The sequence below is a fragment of the Oryzias melastigma genome, linkage group LG18 (assembly GCF_002922805.2).
Source record: "Oryzias melastigma strain HK-1 linkage group LG18, ASM292280v2, whole genome shotgun sequence".
NCBI classification, from domain to species: domain Eukaryota; kingdom Metazoa; phylum Chordata; class Actinopteri; order Beloniformes; family Adrianichthyidae; genus Oryzias; species Oryzias melastigma.
In genome coordinates, this window is record NC_050529.1 from 19852065 (window position 1) to 19871381 (window position 19317).

The 19317-nt window shown below is 41.4% G+C and overlaps 2 protein-coding genes across 5 annotated transcripts; one reads left to right on the forward strand and one right to left on the reverse strand.

Annotated features, from left to right (window-relative positions):
• rasl11a (RAS-like, family 11, member A) lies at window positions 1-9665 on the reverse strand. Of its 4 annotated transcripts, none has more exons than XM_036216661.1 (8): window positions 7783-8608; window positions 6371-6427; window positions 6189-6271; window positions 3292-3332; window positions 3089-3171; window positions 2927-3002; window positions 1771-1847; window positions 1-1446 (listed from the first exon to the last, which is right to left on the reverse strand). In XM_036216661.1, exons 1-8 carry the CDS (start codon window positions 7928-7930, stop codon window positions 1283-1285), a joined length of 729 nt encoding a protein of 242 aa, XP_036072554.1. In that variant the 5' UTR covers window positions 7931-8608; the 3' UTR covers window positions 1-1282. The 4 variants fall into 4 exon arrangements, with proteins under 4 accessions (XP_036072554.1, XP_036072553.1, XP_036072552.1 ...); XM_036216660.1 differs by having other exon boundaries at window positions 3089-3218; window positions 7783-8604; XM_036216659.1 differs by having other exon boundaries at window positions 6189-6427; window positions 7783-9665.
• A 602-nt stretch (window positions 9666-10267) lies between these two features.
• Window positions 10268-19282, forward strand: usp12b (ubiquitin specific peptidase 12b). The gene is made up of 10 exons (XM_024288079.2): window positions 10268-10492; window positions 12157-12237; window positions 12315-12398; window positions 14173-14302; window positions 14469-14713; window positions 16453-16529; window positions 17097-17180; window positions 17301-17498; window positions 18003-18081; window positions 18522-19282. The coding sequence occupies exons 1-10, from the start codon at window positions 10445-10447 to the stop codon at window positions 18621-18623; spliced, it is 1128 nt and encodes a 375-aa protein (XP_024143847.1). The 5' UTR covers window positions 10268-10444; the 3' UTR covers window positions 18624-19282.
• The last annotated feature ends 35 nt before the right edge of the window (window positions 19283-19317 follow it).

Sequence of the window (19317 nt, forward strand, 5' to 3'; positions counted from 1 at the left end):
GGTCAGATCAAAACACAGGAGGGAAATTTTTTCTCAAATGAAAGTGTGGTAATCGTCTTCTTTGTGGTGTAACATGATAATTTATGGAGGAGGGAGGGTTTTAGGGACATCCCAGTTTCTAGCACCAAAGGTCAAAGATCACACAAAATGTGGTGAGTTTGTGCGTCTATATGCATTTGTCTGAGTGTGTTATAGAACCAGATCTTTAATTCTAGTTTTAACGTAATTTTAATTATGATTTAATGTTTTTACTGTATTTTTTTTGGAGATTTGCTAATATTTGATTTTTTTCTGTAAAACTCCTTGAATGACCTTAAATTGTGAACCTTTCCTGCCACAAAGAATTTGTCCTAACAGGGAATTCTGGGAACTTTAGGAGAGGGGAAAGGTCATGAGAACGACAGAGCACACACACATGTCAAGTGTGACCACTGGGGGGCGCCTGCACACACACACACACACACACAATTTTGTCTTTAGATGGCTATTGTGAGGACTTTGAAAAATTTTAGGGGGGTGTTTACACACTGTTCTGGACCTATCAGAATGCATTTGCCCGTGGTGACCTCAACTCAGGTCCCCACCGTACAACAAGTCCCCACGTGTATGTCTTCAGTTAGGAGGAAGTTCTTACAAGGTGGCAAAAACCATCACACACACACACATTCACACACACACTAAAATATGTACACACTCTGTCACTGCATTTCCAGTCTGTCTCCTGCTGGTTTGACATGGAGGAAAACTCAAATGGATGTTGGAGCCGAACAGCTGCTGCATTATCTTCAAAGTCACACAAACACAAAATCTGGATGCTCAAACTGCAAATGTCATAAAAATAAAAAATTAAAATCCAAAATTTTACTGCTTTTCATTCGTAGATGAAAAATTTGTGGATCTGAAATTAGCTTTAGAGCTTTTTCTGGCTTTTATCCACTTTGATGTTCCTCTCTGAGGTCACTTCCTGTTTGAAACCACAGGAAGCTGGATCTGACCATGTTGTGTGGGGTGAGTAAACAAAAGCCTTTTTTTAGTCTGTTTCAGTTTGCTAATCTGCAAACACAATGATCACAGAGTCGTCTTTCTTGTTCAGAAACTTTGATCTTATCATTGAGACACTGAACATCCCACCGTGACCTTTCCATCCTCGGGGAGCGTTGCCCGTCTGAGAGCTCGCTGTCCCTCATAGTCCATGCGCTCCCAGAGGGGCTCTGAGGAGCAGGTCATGAGAGCTTCAAGTTTCTTCTGTCTCTGCCGCCGTGGCGGGAAGCCACAGTCCTCCTCACTTCACAGATGGGATCAGATGGTTGTCGCTGACTTGACTTTGGATGACAGGACCTGCCTGAACCTCCTCTTCAGCTCCTGCATGTTGGGAGATTTGGGTCTGGCCAGGTGGAGGCCTCCCTTCCTTTTCTCTCCATTCCCTCCTCCGAGTGCTCGGATCACCTGGTAGACAGGGAGCAAAAACTCAGCTTCTGCCAGAACTTTGTCAAAAGTCCCTGACTGATGTTCTACAGCCGTATTTATCTATCCGAGTTCCAACGCTATCTCCATGGAGATCAAACCAAAGACAGACAGAGAAGAATGAGACGGTTTAATGACAGGTTTCGGTTAAACCTCTAAATGGCACTCAGGATGTCAGAAGAAACTGTTATCAGAATTCCTGAAAAAAAACATCTAAATAAGTCTGCTTGATTCCAAACAGTGGACATCCTGCTGGTCAGACTGACGGTAAACAAGCTGTATCAGCAAAGACAGATAAGATCCCACCTCCTGGCAGAGATGCAGGAAGGCGGCATGGACTCCCTCGTGGTTTTCTCTGGCAGACACCTCGAAGTAAGCCCCTCCTGCGAGTGGAGCAGAGGTCACATCAGGACTGGACTGCAAGCACTGAGATCAAACCAGTGCTTAGATCCATCCAGCAGTCTGGATAGTTTGATCAGAACCAACATCTGAGTTTGTGACCACCTCCAATGAAGTGTCTAAGTAGGCATACTTGTTTCAGGTTTCTACGGTCAAAACTCTTGCAATGACACATTGCTACATCCGTTTCTATGACCTTTATAGGATCTACGTACAAAATGCGCAGCCATGAATGTGCGTTGCATGTTAAACCAGGTCAAACTTTGACCAATCAGGGACTCGGTAGCCTTTTTTCCACTGAGTGGTACGGTCCGGTACGGAAGGAGTAGTTTATTCTGAGAATCACTTAAGCCTCGTTCCCATAGTTTTCACGGCGCATGTGTGGTTTAGGACGCTAGCTTGTCATTGCATCATTGTACTAACACGACTAAAAATGCAACAACAATGGAGCTCATCTTTTTCTGTCTTTACTTTTTGTGCATGATGTATAACAGGAATTTAATGTTGTTTGAAAGACGATTTTGGGTGGCTAAGATGAATACCGGCGTAAAGAGAAAAACAGAAATGCTAGCATAGCACTATATTGGTGTTTTCTAATGTCGTCATCACTTTCTGCTAATCATCGGGTGGCTACAGCAGCTCCGTTCTAAACTTCTATTTTCCTATGGATCTACAACGGATGGAGCCCTCAAGAGGTACAGGTCGGTGCTGTTTAATGGGTCCATTTAACAATGGAAACGCTCAAAATACCAGATCAAACTGGACCGCATTGTACCGCTCAGTGGAAACGAGGCTAATAACTCCATCATACACATTGGGAGTGGAACCCTCACCCAACCAAGATAGTTGGGGGTTCCAACCAACCAAAATGGTTGGAAACGCTCAAAATACTGGATTGAGCCGAACCGTTCTGATAGACAGAAGATACTGATCCTTTACTCTTTTACGAGAAGATATAGACTGCATGGAAGATGAAATGAATGTGCAAAATCAGCTTCAACATGAACTCCTTCATGATAGGAAGCTAAAGTTGTTAAATTCATGCCAACGGTCAGTAGCGTACCCAGAGATGCCGCTAACGTCTCGCCTTCGTCTGCTGACACCTGCCTTGCTCGCAGCAAGTCGCTCTTGTTGCCAACCTGGAGAGGATATAAGATTATTTTCAAGGGTAATAGCACACAAAAGGGTAGGTTTGTGATGAGGTTAAGTTTTCTCAAATACTGACCAAAATAACGGGAATGTTTCCAGACGGGTGAATACGCCTGACATGCTGGTATAAAGGCTGGATGGTTCTGTAGCTGCTGTGGTCTGTAATGGAAAAAACCAACACATATCCATCTGCCCAGTAGATTGACCTGGAAGTGAGATCACGGAGGTCAATCAGAGGTAGGCCGTGAATGAAGATGGAGTTCAGTTTGTGGGTCTGACCTGTTGATCTGCTCCTGGCAGTACAGGCCTTCAGGATCATCCTGGAGAGCACAAACAAACGCTGTTTCACACTCCGAATGTCATGGTATAAATCCTATTTTCAAACTGTATTTACAGTAAACTGTTCATTGTAGAAATTCCAGAGTGCAACAAAAACAACTCAAATTGCTGAAAAAAAAAATATATATATATATATAAATTATGACAATTTTTAAACCCTTTGATAAAATCCATGAAAAAAGGCTAACTTTGTCATATTTTTATTAGTATTAGTATAGTGTCAATTATGATGCATTGAGTGATTTGATAAGTTGATGGTTAAAGATGCAAAAACATTAACTTTCAGGAACAATTATTTACCCACTGTCTCAATTTTTTAAACAAACTTTTTAACATTGTTTAACTGCATTAAAAAAATCAACTATCAGCAAATTTTGCATCCTTACAATACAGCAAGTAGTCACTAAAAAAAGAATAACAGTAGATGAGTTACTTTCCCCACAAAGTTTTGAAAATTAGTTAAACTTTTTCCCGCCAAAAGACCTTCTACTGCCCCTAGTGGAATGATGATGAACGTCAAGGCAGAAAACATGGACAAATGGGTTTGTATGGAAAGTTTTGATTATGCTAATTAGATAGGGGGCTCAGAAATGCACGTATCAAATATAACAGACAGCTGGTTCCACGCGCATGAGGTTTATTTGCACAGACAGGATGACAGGAGTCAAACACAGCTAAGAGTCCGCCAAGCCAAAGCAGGGTCGGGCAGGCAGGCAAGAATAGTTGTAGTTGTAGAATCTGGTTTAGGAACATGAAATGACAGGTCAGAAGATAATGCTCAGTATGCAGACAGAGTGGCACAAACAATACTTCGCACTGAGCGAGGTTCTGTGAGCTGCTTAAGACTCAGGTGGGTGATTGTCAGTCAGGTGAGCGGTATCTGGGGTGTCTAGGAGATGAAGTGCGTTGGTAGATTGGAGATGGCTCCCACTGGTTGCTCCATGTGTTTCAGCTGCTCTCTTTACATCCTATAATGATCAGCTACGATGGCCGTTTTGGTCCAGTTAATACACTCCGGGCATGGAGCCTATTCAGACTGAGGAAACTCAGAGTGAACCGGAGCTCAGTCCGATTGGAAAACAAGATCCCCTCAAAAGATGGGTCCAAGAGCAGTTCCTGGTCCCGGACCAGGGTCCACTTGGGTGAACTCAGACTAAAAATGTGTAGAGCGAATCAAATGTGTCCAGTCTGAATACATCCTTAGTATTGTGATCTTGGAGAAACATGGAAACAGTGAAGCCCCTGGAGGGTGTCTGTGATGGGTCGTTTCATTCTGCTCCTCATGAGGGGTCTGGCTGCCATTTCTTTGGATGTAAATTTTGTGAACTCTTGCTGGTTTTTTCTCATGAAGAAAGCACTGTGGAATTCCAGCGTAAGGCTGAGCGAGCGTAGTCTCTTATCTTTTCTAGTTACTGTAGCTGACATGCACCACGAAGGTGAACTAATAAATGCGTAAAAGTCTCTCAATGATACTTTTACTTCACGACTGAGAATTTTTCCATTCCTGCCATCGACTTAATCTCAGACATGATATCTCTCATAGAAAATGACTTACTTTACTGCTCCAACAAATAGAAGCCAATTCAATCACTATTTTTCTCACAGCCGTTTTGCAGCCAGACTTCACCAGTAACCACAAGCAGTGATTATTCCAAATTGGTCTGAGTTATCGTTTCTATGGCAACCACACCCCTACCAATTGAAAGTGAGCTCAGGAGAATCTGTCACTTAAATGTTTTGAATGTTCAATGTAAGACCACCTACTTTGATTGAGGCATTTGATTTGTCAGTTTATGATTTGACTAAAAAGTATCATGAAAAAAAAGCATTATTAAGAACATGTTAAGAAGAGGTATCAGAGCCAGAATGGTAATTCTGACAAATAGAATGACTGAGTAACAAGTCTCAGAGAAGACTTTAGGATTTTGGCTTCTTGGAGCCAGCTGGTACTTGCTGTTTGGAACGAAAGGGGAGGGGGGGGGTCACTCAGTCCGGTTCTTATATACAGTCTAAAGACGACCCTCCCCCCCTCCTCCTTTGGAGCCACATTGAGGCCCTTCTCAGTGAAGGTCCTGCATGTGTGACAGGTTGAACTCATTAAGCTGATGTCTTTCCCCTGCTTCAAATGCATTCCTGGGATTTCTTTCAGAAACTTTGTACAGTCATGAGAAGCAGATCAGAGGACTTCAGCAGCTCTCCTCACCCTGATCAACCCCCCACTGAGGGACGGGTGACACCAGCTAAACTCTCAACACCACTACACAGCAGTGGGACATCTCTAAGGTCAATGTGGGTGTGTGTAGGGAGGGATTACCATCTTGTCCAGTGGCTGTACAGCAAGGGTGTCAAACCCAATCTTACAGGGGGCCAAAATCCAAAACACACATTAGGTCGAACAGAATAAACATTTATTCAACATAATAAAACTAAAATTTTTAAATTTTAAAACCGTAACTTTTTAACCTAATTATGAACTAGATAAATAGCATTACCTGCAATAATGCTAGTGTGAATGCTGGAAGCTGAATTTGGCCGCTAAAGATGCTAGTGCTGATAGCTGAAGATGCTGAAAACGCTGATAGCCAGCTAAAATATAAGCTAAATGCCAAATTAGCCTAAATAACTAAAGAAAAGAAGGAAAAAAACTAGGTTATCCAAAACAGCTAGCATGTAGCTGAAAAAATAGCTAAACTTCAAAATACCCCAAAAACCAAGCAAAGCCTAAATTAGCCAAAACCATAATATATATATTTTTTGTTTATTAAAAAAACTCATATTATAGCAAAAGATTGAAAATCTCCAGTAGGAGGCGTTTAAAGATGAAGCTATCCACATACCTGGAGAGCCACGCAAGGAGTGTCCTGGACCTGCAGGGACACCTCTTCTCCGTCCAGAGTCACCTTCCTGGAGTAAAGCGCCCCTGCAGACCCAGAGAGAGGGTTGATGACGAGGATAAATGACGAGGATGAAGGTTGGCTTTTTTTTTTGTTTTGTTTTAGCAGCACAGACACACACTCACCTGTGTTCGCTTCGTAATCCCCAATGAACCTCTTGGTCAGAAACCTGACGATCAGAGCTGCAAGATGGCGGAAAAGGAAGTCAAAGGTCAAAAAGTTTAAAAGTTGACTCTAATAATGGAAGGACAAAAACAAAATGCCTGTTTGTGAAACTCAATTCCTGCAGATCCCTTCAAAATAAGAGCAGCAAAGAGGGAGACACGCCCCCTTATCCTCATAAGTCCATAGTGTTAATGTTGACACGTTATGACTTGTTATGGATCACATCAGATCTGCAGGACCTCTGCAGCCTCTCGGGTGAATCAACAAGGGGTGTGGCTCAACTCAGCAAGCTCTTGAATCAAGTCTGGACCTTCACCAGCAGGTCATATAAAAAAGGAATCCAGAGAAAATTAGTAATTTGTGCGCACATAATACTAATTTGTGACCCCATAAAACTAATTTTTGCACACAAAAGTCTAATTTGTGAAAAAAGAGGATTTTTGAAAACAAAATATTAATTTGTGCACAGTTAATACTACTATGTGCACACCCTAATTTCTGCACACATATTACTAAATTGGTCAAACTTAATGCTAGTTTGTTCAAACTTAATACTAATTTGTGCTCAGAAAATGCTACCTAATGAGAACAAAATGTGAATCAAAAGCAAAATTGTGCCAAAAAAGGTTCAATTTTGCCCACAAAATGTTATTTTGCGAAACATAAAAATTCTAATTTGTGCACACAAAAGTATTATTTGTGAAAAAAGAGGATTTTTTTTCACACAAAATATTAATTTATGCACACTTAATGCTGATATGTGCACACCTTATACTAATTTCTGCATACATATTACTAATTTGGTCAAACCTAATGCCAGTTTATTCAAAACCCAATACCAATTCATGCACACAAAACAAATTTGTTCAAACTTAATACTAATTTGTGCACGTATAATACTAATTTGTGCACACATAATACTAGTTTGTGCACACGTACTACAAATTTGTGCATACTTAATACTAATTTGTGTACACAAAATGCTAATTTGTGCATAAAAATGGCTAATTTGCAAAAAAAGATAATTTGTTCCCACATAATAACATATATGCACACTTAATACCAATATGTGCACAGAAAACACTAAATAACGCACGCATAATATTAATTTATGCACACTAAAACTCTAATTTGTGGATTCTTATTAATAATTTCTTTGCACATATTACTACTTTTTGCCAACAACATGCTTTAAAACCATATTTGACTAAAGATCTGTGTGAAATGATAACAGCTCTTTGTCGCCCCCTGCCGTCCTCATGGCGGTAACGCATGTGCAAAAAAAAAAAAAAAACGAAAAAGAAAAAAAAAACACTTTAACATGAAAGATCCAGCTTCTCTGAGACTTGTGGGTCGGAACCCGCTCTCTTACCGGTTTTCCCAACGTTGCTGGCTCCCAGAACCGCGATCTTCACGGTCCTGGCGAGCGCGCTGTCCGGCAGCGGGAACTCCGGGATGGGGACCAGCAGGAAGTTAGCGGAGCCGCCGCTCATAGTTCCCGGACCTGCGGTCAGCCGCATCGAGCTCTCCTCCGCCCCCCTAGCAGTGAGCCGCGTCCCGGGGAAGGGGTCAGTCCGTGCTGTTGAATGCAGTCCTTGAAATAAAGTCAAAAACAAACTAGATCCGGTCCTTTACCGTCCTCGCGGCTGTCCAGCGTGTTTCCTAACGAAGGAAAAAAAAAAAAAAGACTTTCTGATCCGTGAGACAAATCCGGCTCCACTCGAGACAAGCAGTTTGGCCCATCCCTCATTTCCATTCGACCGTTTTTTGTTTTTTTCTCAGCGCAGAGCAGGAGTTTCCTTCATGGGGAGGGCCGTGAACGCCACAGCTGGACCTCCATCCATCACAGCTCCAGAGTGAATGTGTGTGGGGGGGTCACCCTTTGACCTTTTCCCCTGCAGTTGTGGGTCTGAGAAGATTTCCCTCTGAAGGAAGTCAAAGCATAAGACATCAGCTCACTGCTCTCCATATATTCCCAGAATTCCTCTGCATGCCATATGAAGGTTAATCCCAGAATTCCTCTCAGCTTGATGCTCCAGATCAAAGAACATTTTCTGAGTATTTCTTTACTCAAATCGTAAAATTAAACATATGAATAAGCGAGCCACAAGCTCCATCCTGATCCATCCACATGCAGACGACTAGTCTTTGTTTTCCTCGTCCGAGTTGGTATCTGGCTCAAAACTCATTTTGTTACAAAGCTGTAAGCTAGTTGGAGAGTATGTATGCTGAAGGATGTCGGGAAGCAGGGGCAGGCTTACTCCACACCAATAGAAGCACATTTTTAATTAACTAGTTTCTATTAAAAAGCCGTCCTTACTTTTTCTGTTCGAACACTCGGGACAGTAGACGCCCTGAGATCGGAGAGCGTAATCCATAGCGAAACATGAAAAACCAAATCCAATCCAGCCTGGACTGGTGTGTAAACATCTAATCTAAGGAAGAAATGTTGCAGCAGTAACTCTCATCTATTATCCATTTATTGTTATCTTGTTAGGCTTCCACATCCATGGAAATGTTGTTTTTTTATTATCTGTGGATCTCTGGTCCTTTAAAACATAAGAATGTTTCTAGATTTCAATGAAAACAGAAAAAAAATAACCTCAAGAGAATTCTACAAATAAAACAAAGGTTTTATCTTACTTAAATTCTACAGAATATAAAGTTAATTAAAATGATGAACTCTAGTAACTTCTCTCGTGTTATGCGTCAGTTTTAACCCAACAGATACACATTTGTTTCAAGAACATTCAAAAATACACATATATATATTTTTATCAGCAATAGAACTTGAATCCAAACACACTGAAACACAACCAAAAAACAAACAAACAAAATGAAACCAATAAAAATCAGTAAAATATTCAAAAATGCTAAATCAGAGAAAAGTCTTTGTGTGTCCAGACATACCGGATTTTGTTTATTTAGCTTTTTTGCAACTATACTGGACAAATAAACATGAAACAAAAAGCCCTAAACAAAGGGGCTTGAATTAGGTAACACTTTGAACCTTTTATTAATAACAAAAAAAGGTAATTAAATCAACTTAGGATAACTCTGGCTTACTGTAAGAAAAAGAAAAAAGCACAAAAATGGGAAAAAAGCGACAAAAAAGCGGTCAACAAAAAATGTGGCCACCCAGCCCACACTCTCCCCTATAATTTACAGGTGCAAAATCAACAGGTGAGTTATAATCACAATAAAATGTCTCCCCCCGCAAACATGTGATCCCCCAGGTAATTACCTCAATATGACAGCAAACAAATACATATACATATATTGTGTATAAATATACAATAAAAATGCATGTCTCCTACAGTGCATCTCCTGAAGTTCACATTATTGGGGCAGGACGCACTTGTCAATGTGTTCACTGAAAACCACTAATCATTTTAATTATGGCTATAATTATTGATTTATAATGCTATTTCACAAAACCAGGTCAAAACCAACCCTAACACCACAAAGGACATCCTTTAACCAGAACATTTTAGAAGTGAGTGGAAATCAAAAGACATGATGGAATACAATCATTTTAAGTGATTCTTTTGTGCAATTAAAAACTAAACTAAAGGATCCTAACACACGAGTAAAGTTAAAATCCAGGATAGTAGACAATCCTGCACTATTTAGTTTTTAGTAGTTCAAGTAGCGAAAAAATAATGCACAAATGAAAATAAATATGCACACACATTTAATTTAATTTAATTTAATTTAATTTAATTTAATTTAATTTAATTTAATTTAATTTAATTTAATTTAATTTAATTTAATTTAATTCTCGCAAATTAGCTTAAATGCGTTTTGTATTTTTAAGGAAATAAAAAAAAAGGCCAAATACAAACGAGGGCGTGTTTGTTTACGACAGTAGCCGGAAGTAGTGCTCGAGCGTTTCCGGTGGTTTTTGTGGACGCCGCTGACAGACGGGGCGGCGGCCACGGAGCTGCTGGACTAGCGGGGAAAGGGAAACTCTCCAGCCGCAGCGGCTTTGCTCATTTCACCGTCGGGGATCGGTCCATCATGGCGGCTCACGGATGGAAGTACTGATGACAGTCCGGAAGATCGCCTCGGTTTGTACCATGGTAAGGAGGCCGGACTCGGCTGGGTGTGCGGCGCGTGCTCGTGGCGGGGCGACCCGATAGTGGAGACAGGGAGCCCGGACACTGACTCGGTAGCCCCCGCTAGCCTGCTGCTAACCTGTCAGAAAGTTGTTGGAGGTTTGGGAGCCTGAGAGGTTGCGCGTTTGGACTGTAACCGGATTGTGTTGATGTTCATCCTGGACGGGTTTGTGGTTAGTTTGAGGTAGTAAGTAGGTCGGAGTTCAAGCGCTATTAAAGACTGAAATAGTAGTTAACAGTCTTGGAACAAGTGTCACCTCAACCCCTCTAATAAATTTCTATCTAGCAAAGATGTAAAGATATTTGTCAACAATAAAAGCTTACAAGTGATTAACTTTTTTATTTCGACACCTCTTCTAATACAAAATTACCCTTTAAAATAACCAAAAGAGTTCCTTTCTGTAACCAGCCCCTAGTGTTCGTTTGAGAAACTGCACAGAAATCTGTAGGAAAAAGAAGCTGAAGTTGCAGTTTAAAAAAAGGCCCAGAATGCAAAGGTTTAAACAGATTAAAAATTGTTATTCATCTTCGAGTGGAACAAATATTTATCATGTGTTTTTGAATCTGCTGGTCTTTAGCAGGGTCTGAGGTAAGGCTGCCACGATTAGTCGTGACGATGTCAATTAATAAAATAGTTGATTAGTCGTCTTTTTTTTTAAATCTCAAAACTGAATGAAGGAAAACAAAACAAAATTAAGGAAAGAAACTGCATGACTCATCACAGGTTTAATTAACTATCGTCCTAATTGCCTTTATTTTTAGTTATTATATAGCTTAAACGCTTCAAGTTTAAAGCTAATGATGGTTAAGATGTGTTTTACGTCCAATTTACCCATGATCCAATTAATCAACTAATCAAAAAAATTAGTCGGTGATTAGTCGACTATTGAAATAATTGTTGTGGCAGCCCTATTCTGAGAACTTCTGTCTCGTCCTTCTCAACAGCACATTCTCATTCCCGGGATGTCATATATTAATTTTTGGTTAATGACTCCTCTGAGTCACTTTTTGATGTTTTGGGTGTTTCCCAACTCAACATTTTTTGACGTGCTGGCTGTTCGCATTAAATCAGGGGTTCGATTATTTTGTCGGATACAGAATGAACCTCGGATGCAGGTAGTACCAGTATCCTAACCCAGTGCCCTAGCCTGGTCCATGTTTGGTACCGCGTCCAGTACCAATCTGCATTCGGTACTGGATTAGGATTAGGATACCGGTGTGGTCTATGTCCCGGTACTGGACCATTCCCAGTTTGAGTCCTAGGGTTTTGGGAGCCTTGATTTAAATGGGACAACCAGCACGTCAAAAACCGACATGTTGGGGACACCCAAAGGGTCCTTAAACATGCGTCAAAATATGACGACTTGGGAATGAGAATGCCGTTCATTCATTCATCTTCCTAACCGTTTGTCCCTTTCGGGGTCACAGGGCTGCCAAAGCCTAACCCGGCTACTGATGGGTGATGGCAAGGTCACCAGTCTGTTGCAGGGCCTCAATCACACCCTCACACACATCTAGGGATAATTAGAGTATCCAATTAACCTATGAAGCATTTTTGGACGGTGCGAGGAATGAGAATATGTTGGTCTTAAATGTCCCGATGAAACTCTAATTGTGCTCGTCTTCAGGGCGCCAATGCCTCTGCCTTGGAGAAGGAGATTGGACCGGAGCAGTTCCCTGTGAATGAACACTACTTTGGACTGGTGAACGTGAGTAGTGTGCTGGTCTTCATGTGTTGGTGTGACAAGAAAGACTTTATGTATTGTTTCTGTTTTGCCCTCTGCAGTTTGGTAACACCTGCTACTGTAACTCGGTGCTGCAGGCGCTCTACTTCTGCAGGCCGTTTCGGGAGAAGGTTCTGGCCTACAAGGTAGACTCAAGTGTATTAATGTATTGCTTTCTGTGTGTTTACCTTTTTGTTTAATGTGCTTTGGTTTTTGTTTGTGTTTTTTTGCTTGTTTGATTTGGTGTTTTTTTGTTTATATGATGTCTATGCTGCATGTAGCTTGAATGATTGATGATCCACAGTTGGAAGAGGTTTGGCATGAAATGTCAAAGTGGTGCAACTCTTGCTCTAGGCTTTTTTTTTTCACAGCTGTATTCCCATACATGAAAGGCTTGGTGTCGTATAATTCCAGCTGGAAACAAACCACAATTATTCATTTCTCCTTCATAATAAATTTTCAAACAGTTTCCTTAATGAAAAGGGACATCGTCTATTCATCACTACCAAATCTGAGTCTCTGATAGTTAGATTCCATTGGTAAAAGTCTGACCATTTGATCATTCAATGGCTGCATGATTTGCTTGCAGAGCCCATAAACTGCTATAGATACTTGCGTAGCTACACATGAATGCCAAAGTCCGAAAAACGGTTGCACGCAAACTTTTCAGTGGAAGTGGCCGCTTGAACGCACAATGCCAAGGGCATTGAGATCATAGCTTGACAGTGGGCTCAGTCTGAGCAGAGAAGCTATTCTCTTCGTTGTCATTGTCCATGTGGATATTGAAGTCTCCAAGTAGAACAATGTAGTCCCTGGTTGGAATACTTTCCATCGGCCCTCTAAGAAGACTGGGTACCCTGTACTCTTGTTTGGTCTATAAGTGGAGATGCAGTTATAGCCTTGACTTGGAGGTGCAAGGACACAACACCTTGACACATGATGACTGAGCTTAGGGGCTATGACCGGCCCAACGTCTCTCCTCAACTTTAGAGTAGAAGAGGGTTTGACTTTTCTTGAAGAATTGGGTTTCAAACTCCAAACTGTGTGAAGGTGAGCTTAATGATCTCCAGCTAGAATTGTTCTGCATCCCCCAGAAACTTAGGCCAGGGGTGTCCAAATCCAGGCCTCGAGGGCCGGTGTCCTACATGTTTTCCAACCAACCTGCCATTGAAGCTCCTTATTGGCTAAACATACCTGATCCAAGTAATCAGCAGCAGATAAGGTAGAGTTTCTGGAAAACCAGCAGGAGGATGGCCCTCGAGGACTGACTTTGGACACCCTTGGCTTAAACTTTTTCCTATGCTGTGATGGTACATTCTGTGTAGTAGTTAGATTCTACTTCTGTCATTATTAGGTATCTGCTGTTGACTGCTGTCCACCAGGCACTTGCCTGTGAGCCCCAAGCCCAACCGTGACTTCAGGGCATAGGACTCCAGTGGCACCACTTTTGGCTACGTAGTAGATCTTGTTTCCAGTATTTCTATTACTGGCACTTGACATTTGGGAGACCTTTCTTTGTGGAGTTTGCATGTTCTCCCCGTGCTTGTGAGGGTTTTCTCAGAGGACTCCGGCTTCCTCCCAACATTCAAAAACATGATTCATAGCTTAATTGGTGACTCTAAATTGTCCCGGTGTGTGTGATTGTGGCCCTGCGACAGACTGGCGACCTGTCCAGGGTGTATCCTGGATTAGCCCATGAGTTGCCAGTTTAGGCTCTGGCAGTCCTATGACCCTGAAAGGGACAAAACTGGTTTAGAAAACAGATGGATGGACATTTAAAAAGCTAGAAGTCCGGTTTATTGCCTACAATATTTTGGCCATGGGAGTCCCTACACTTTATGGTCACTCAAGTTCCCTAAAATGTTGAAGTTCAGCATCAGGTCCAGAGGTTCCTTATGGCTTGACTGTGTGTGTCTGCAGGTGCAGCCTCGGAGGAAGGAGTCTCTCCTCACCTGTCTGGCTGACCTGTTTAACAGTATTGCAACTCAGAAGAAGAAAGTGGGAGTCATTCCTCCTAAGAAGTTCATCTCCCGGCTGAGAAAAGAAAACGGTACAGATCCAGTCTGCAGTGTTAGAAAGCAACATTTAGACAGAAGCTCTGACCTCCTGTAAGGCATCAGCCTGACAGGCAGGTCTGCAGGGTTAGAAGTTTCCTCTCACAATTGTATACTTTTCTGGTTGCACACCGTCTTATCAGTAGGGTTTCTCCTATACAGAGCTGTTTGACAACTACATGCAGCAGGACGCACACGAGTTCCTCAACTACCTCCTCAACACCATCGCAGACCTGCTCCAGGAGGAGAAGAACCACGAGCGGCAGCAGAACGGAAAACTGCTGCAGAACGGAGGAGGAGGAGGTGACAGAGGAGGAGAAGGAGGGAAGGAGGTTCAACAGACCTGGGTCCATGAGATCTTCCAAGGAACACTGACCAATGAGACGCGCTGCCTCAACTGTGAAGCTGTAAGTGTGGAGCTCCTGCTGCCTGTTTTTATAGTATGTTTTCCTCTACTTCCACTTGCTCTGGTTCAGGAGTGATTAGACGTGAGGAATATGACTTGTCTAGTGTTTATCCGTGTTTGGTGGCTCCCGACTTCAGTCTCTGTTAACTCAACCAACTTCTTCAATGTATTTTTTTTTACTATTCTCTTAGTTTTGTGGTTTTTCCTTCCACACTTTCCTCTTCCAGTCATTTTCCTGTTTATATGCCTGGATACAGCACTCTGTGAGCAGCCAGCTTGATTTGCATATTTTGACTGTCTTCTGGACACCTGGTTCCATGTGATTGCGCATCTTCTGACCCAGACTGAGCAGTTTGGACGCCACTTGATTTTCCAAATTGAAAAAAAGGATTAAATATGAACATTTTATGAAGACTATTTATGAATGTTCTGATGATGAAAACATGGATGTTTTATAGAAAATAAATTAAAATCCTTATTTTCAAAGTAAAAAATGTATTGTGGTCTATATTCACCGATATAGTGAGCATCGATGTACACTGGTTTTCACAGAGAATTCTAGGAAATTTTTTATGGTACTCAATTTTGGAACTGTACATTCGGACAGGACTACAAAATGGCGAATGCACAATATAGTAGACTATTTAATAAGTAGTGAAGGAATTCAGACACAACCTAAACATGTTTGCAGGTGTTTTGAGGTATGTATCTGATTTCATTAACAGTGAGTCACAATATTCAAATTTTCTGAGACAAAAATTTTAATTATTAATATTTTTTATTCATAATAATCAAAATTTCGATCAAATAAAGATTTAAAATCTTGCCATTTGGTTCACATTTTCAATTGACTAAGCCAAAAAGTAGCAACTTTTCAAAATATACCCATATATCCTTGCAACAAAAATGGGTTAAAAGTAATGTTTAAGGTACTTTTAAAAGTTGTTTTTTTTTTAGGAATTTTATACTCAATTTGAGTCCCCAGATTGTGTGTCAAATATTCTTGAACACAACCATCTGTTTCAGATTTTGGCATTAAAGGGTATAAATGGGGCTTTAAAAGTGCTGTCTGTTGGTCATTGCCAAATTTTTGATCAATTAAAATAAACCTGTTTAATTCTTGAAAATATAGTCAAAAAACGTCTATGTGCTGCCCCCTAGAGATTAAATCAGGGTGTTACAGTTTTGTGATCGGTCAAACACAGCTCCCACATCATTTCAGAAGTCGTACATCATGATCTGCAGCTCCAGTAATGATTACAGTCCTGTCTCTAAGCTCCACCCCTCTGACTGGATTTTCAAATTTTCAGCTGTGGGTGGAGTCAGTCTCCAACTTCCCTGTTTGGTTACCCTTTAACTTCATTTGTTTTCTTTCAAAGTCAATTTATTTTTTACGGAAGCCAAAAACAGCCAGCCGTACTTTTGGTTTTGGTTTTATCGTGATAATGAGATCCACTGTCTCATTATCGCGAGAAAGTGAAATTCCTTTTCTCGTGATAATGAGATAATGAAGAATATACTGTACCGCCCTTTCAGACTTTACTTGTTTTAAGTCTCTATATTTTGTGGTTAACAATCAAAACAGCAGAAGAAGTTTTTTTCTTTCTTTTTTTCTTTCTTTTTCTTTACTTCTTTCTTTGTCACTCCTCTTTTGTTTGTTTTTTTCGATGTCTTAAAAACAACGAGTGATGGAGAAATCAGATATTGAAAGTTCTGCTGCTTGTCTCTGATGTGCTGCAGGTGAGCAGTAAGGACGAGGACTTCCTGGATCTGTCGGTAGACGTGGAGCAGAACACGTCCATCACTCACTGCCTCAGGTACGCTCACCATGTTCAAAAAAATATTGTGCTTTTGCAAAAACAGTTGGCTGTAAAAATGTTTGGAATAACCGCACTTCATTATGATTTTGCCATTTTTAGCCAACATCAAAAAACGGTTTTGTTTTCTTGGACATAGTTTCTGCAAAGTGGCAGGAGTTCATTAGAAATTCACCTTTGAGTTGCGGGTGAGTCTGTTGGCGCAGAGCAAACCGCCCCCCTTCCCATCGCCAATCTGTTAGCTAGCTTACACCCCTCACAACCTCTGATTGATGGAGGTCCTCCTGTCCTGGTTGAGTTCACTGCCGTTATGACGACATGTTTCTCATGATAGACTGGTGGTAGAAAATAATCCTAGAATTATGAATGTACAAATCCAACGTTACGCACAAATCAAGAATCACACACACACACACAAATCAGACTGAGTCTATTCTTTCTCCACATTAAAACAAATATACATCCGTCAACATCAAATTAAAGCAGCAAAATTCCTAATAAAAGGAATGTAACTCCGTACCCTTGCATTCAAATCTGTGCTGAAGGAGGTCTGTTTGTGTGGGACAGAGGCTTCAGCAACACAGAGACGCTGTGCAGCGAGTACAAGTACTACTGTGAGCAGTGCCGCAGCAAGCAGGAGGCCCAGAAAAGGTCTGTGTGCATGATGCGTTTTCTTTTTCCTCCATATTGTGTGTATACATATTTTTTGCAAGTTTTTGTGTTTAAGAAAATCACATTTTTGATTGAATGAATGATATTATCTGATCTCAGGATGAGGGTGAAGAAGCTTCCCATGATCCTCGCTCTCCACCTGAAGCGCTTCAAGTACATGGACCAGCTGCACCGCTACACCAAGCTGTCCTATCGCGTTGTCTTCCCGCTGGAGCTCCGCCTCTTCAACACATCCGGCGATGCCACCAACCCTGAGCGCATGTACGACCTGGTGGCTGTGGTGGTGCACTGCGGCAGGTGTGTTGTTGGAACAATAATGTTTAAGTCACTGCTCTATACTCCAAAGAAAAACCTCCAGAAATCTCGAATGCGGTTTTCCTTGTCATCTGAACATTTGAGTTTAAGAAAAAATAAATAATATTTGCTTTGTACCAATCCTTAAATACATTCAGTTAATCTGATCTAAATAAAACAACTCAGATTCATTAAAGACTTTAAACAGTTCAGCGTCTGCAGTCTCAGCAAAAAAAAAAAAAACAGCCCAGATCATCAGCTTCCACCTCCATGTTGGTCATCCCCTTACGAGTGTTCAGGAGTCAACAAACGAGACTAAGTTTGTTGCATTCTTTGTATTGGTCGCATGGATGGACGTATGTGAGATGGACATACCTCGTGGTCACCCCCTGGTTTGTTCTGAGCTAATTTACAGTTTTTCAGCTTCTCAGTCGTTTTCTGGGTCAAATCCAAGTTTAAAAGTCATAATTGAAAATGTCAGTCTGTTCTTTTCTTCTTGCTCTGCAGTGGACCCAACCGTGGACACTATATTACCATCGTGAAGAGTCACGGCTTCTGGCTGCTGTTCGATGATGACATTGTGGAGGTAAAGTATCATCCACAACCTGTAATAAAAGGTTAGAAGGTTAGTTGAGTTGTTCAGGTTGGTTGGATCTAAAGTTATTGAGAGATGCTGAGTCCTCAGTTAGGCTCTTAGTTAATAGTTGGAGATGTTTGACTGTTGGTGATTTTTGATGGTTGGAGCGTTGGTGTTGTTCAATTGTTGTAATGTTGATGGTGCTTGTTGTCTAAGAGTGATTGTAGTCTTTACATATTGGAAGTGTTTACGGTGTGATTGATAATCAACGGATGACTCCAATGCAGTGATCCGGTTCCTTTTCAGTGTAGAAGTGATTAATCTGAACTTTCACAGCATTTCTCTTTGAAGGTCTTCATGTTATGACAGCAAGCAAACAAACCATTTAAAATGTCCATCAGAGGGCAGTGAGGAGCAGGACAATCTAACTCTGTCCTCCTCTCCTGCAGAAGATCGATGCTCAGGCCATTGAGGAGTTCTACGGGCTCACGTCGGACATCTCCAAGAACTCCGAGTCCGGCTACATCCTTTTCTACCAATCCAGAGACTGAAGAAGCTGTGGTGACTCCCACAACAATAACCTTTGCCCCTTGAGGGGAGGGGCTTAAAGAAGCCCTGGCTGCACTACCTGATGGGTGAAGCTTTTCAGAAGAGCGCTGCTCACATGAGCAAAGGCAAGTGCAGGTTTGTGGCAGTGGGATGAGTCCACAGTCGCATCGAGACCGTGCACATGTGAGAGGGTTAATCAGACCGAGGAGCCACAATGACCACGTGAAAGCTCACTGAGACGCTGCTACTTGTCCCAGCCTCACAGGATCAAACGTTCTGACAGCAGAGAGGCTCGGTGCACCACACAGTGTTAGCACTCAGGTGTTCATGGAGAACCCCTAAGAAAATCCTGAACCCAGAGGCAGATTTATGAACCCATAAACGGTTTTCCTGCAAAAAATCCTAATCTGGACTAAATATTTCCAAATACTTGAAGAAAATTCTGAACCCTAAATCTTTACCAGAACTCGTGTCTCTAGAAGAACCCCAAAGAAGCAACTTCTTAACTTTACAGTAACCCAAAAGTGAAAACATTCTAAATCAGAGGAATAAACTTCTAAACCTTGATGCTCAAAGAACAGTTTCATGTCACATGACCCCCATAAAACTTCTGTATTTCTGGACATTTATGTTGCAGTGAAGAATGAAAAGCTTGAGGAGATGTGTGTGCTTATTTATTTATTTTAGACTTTGATG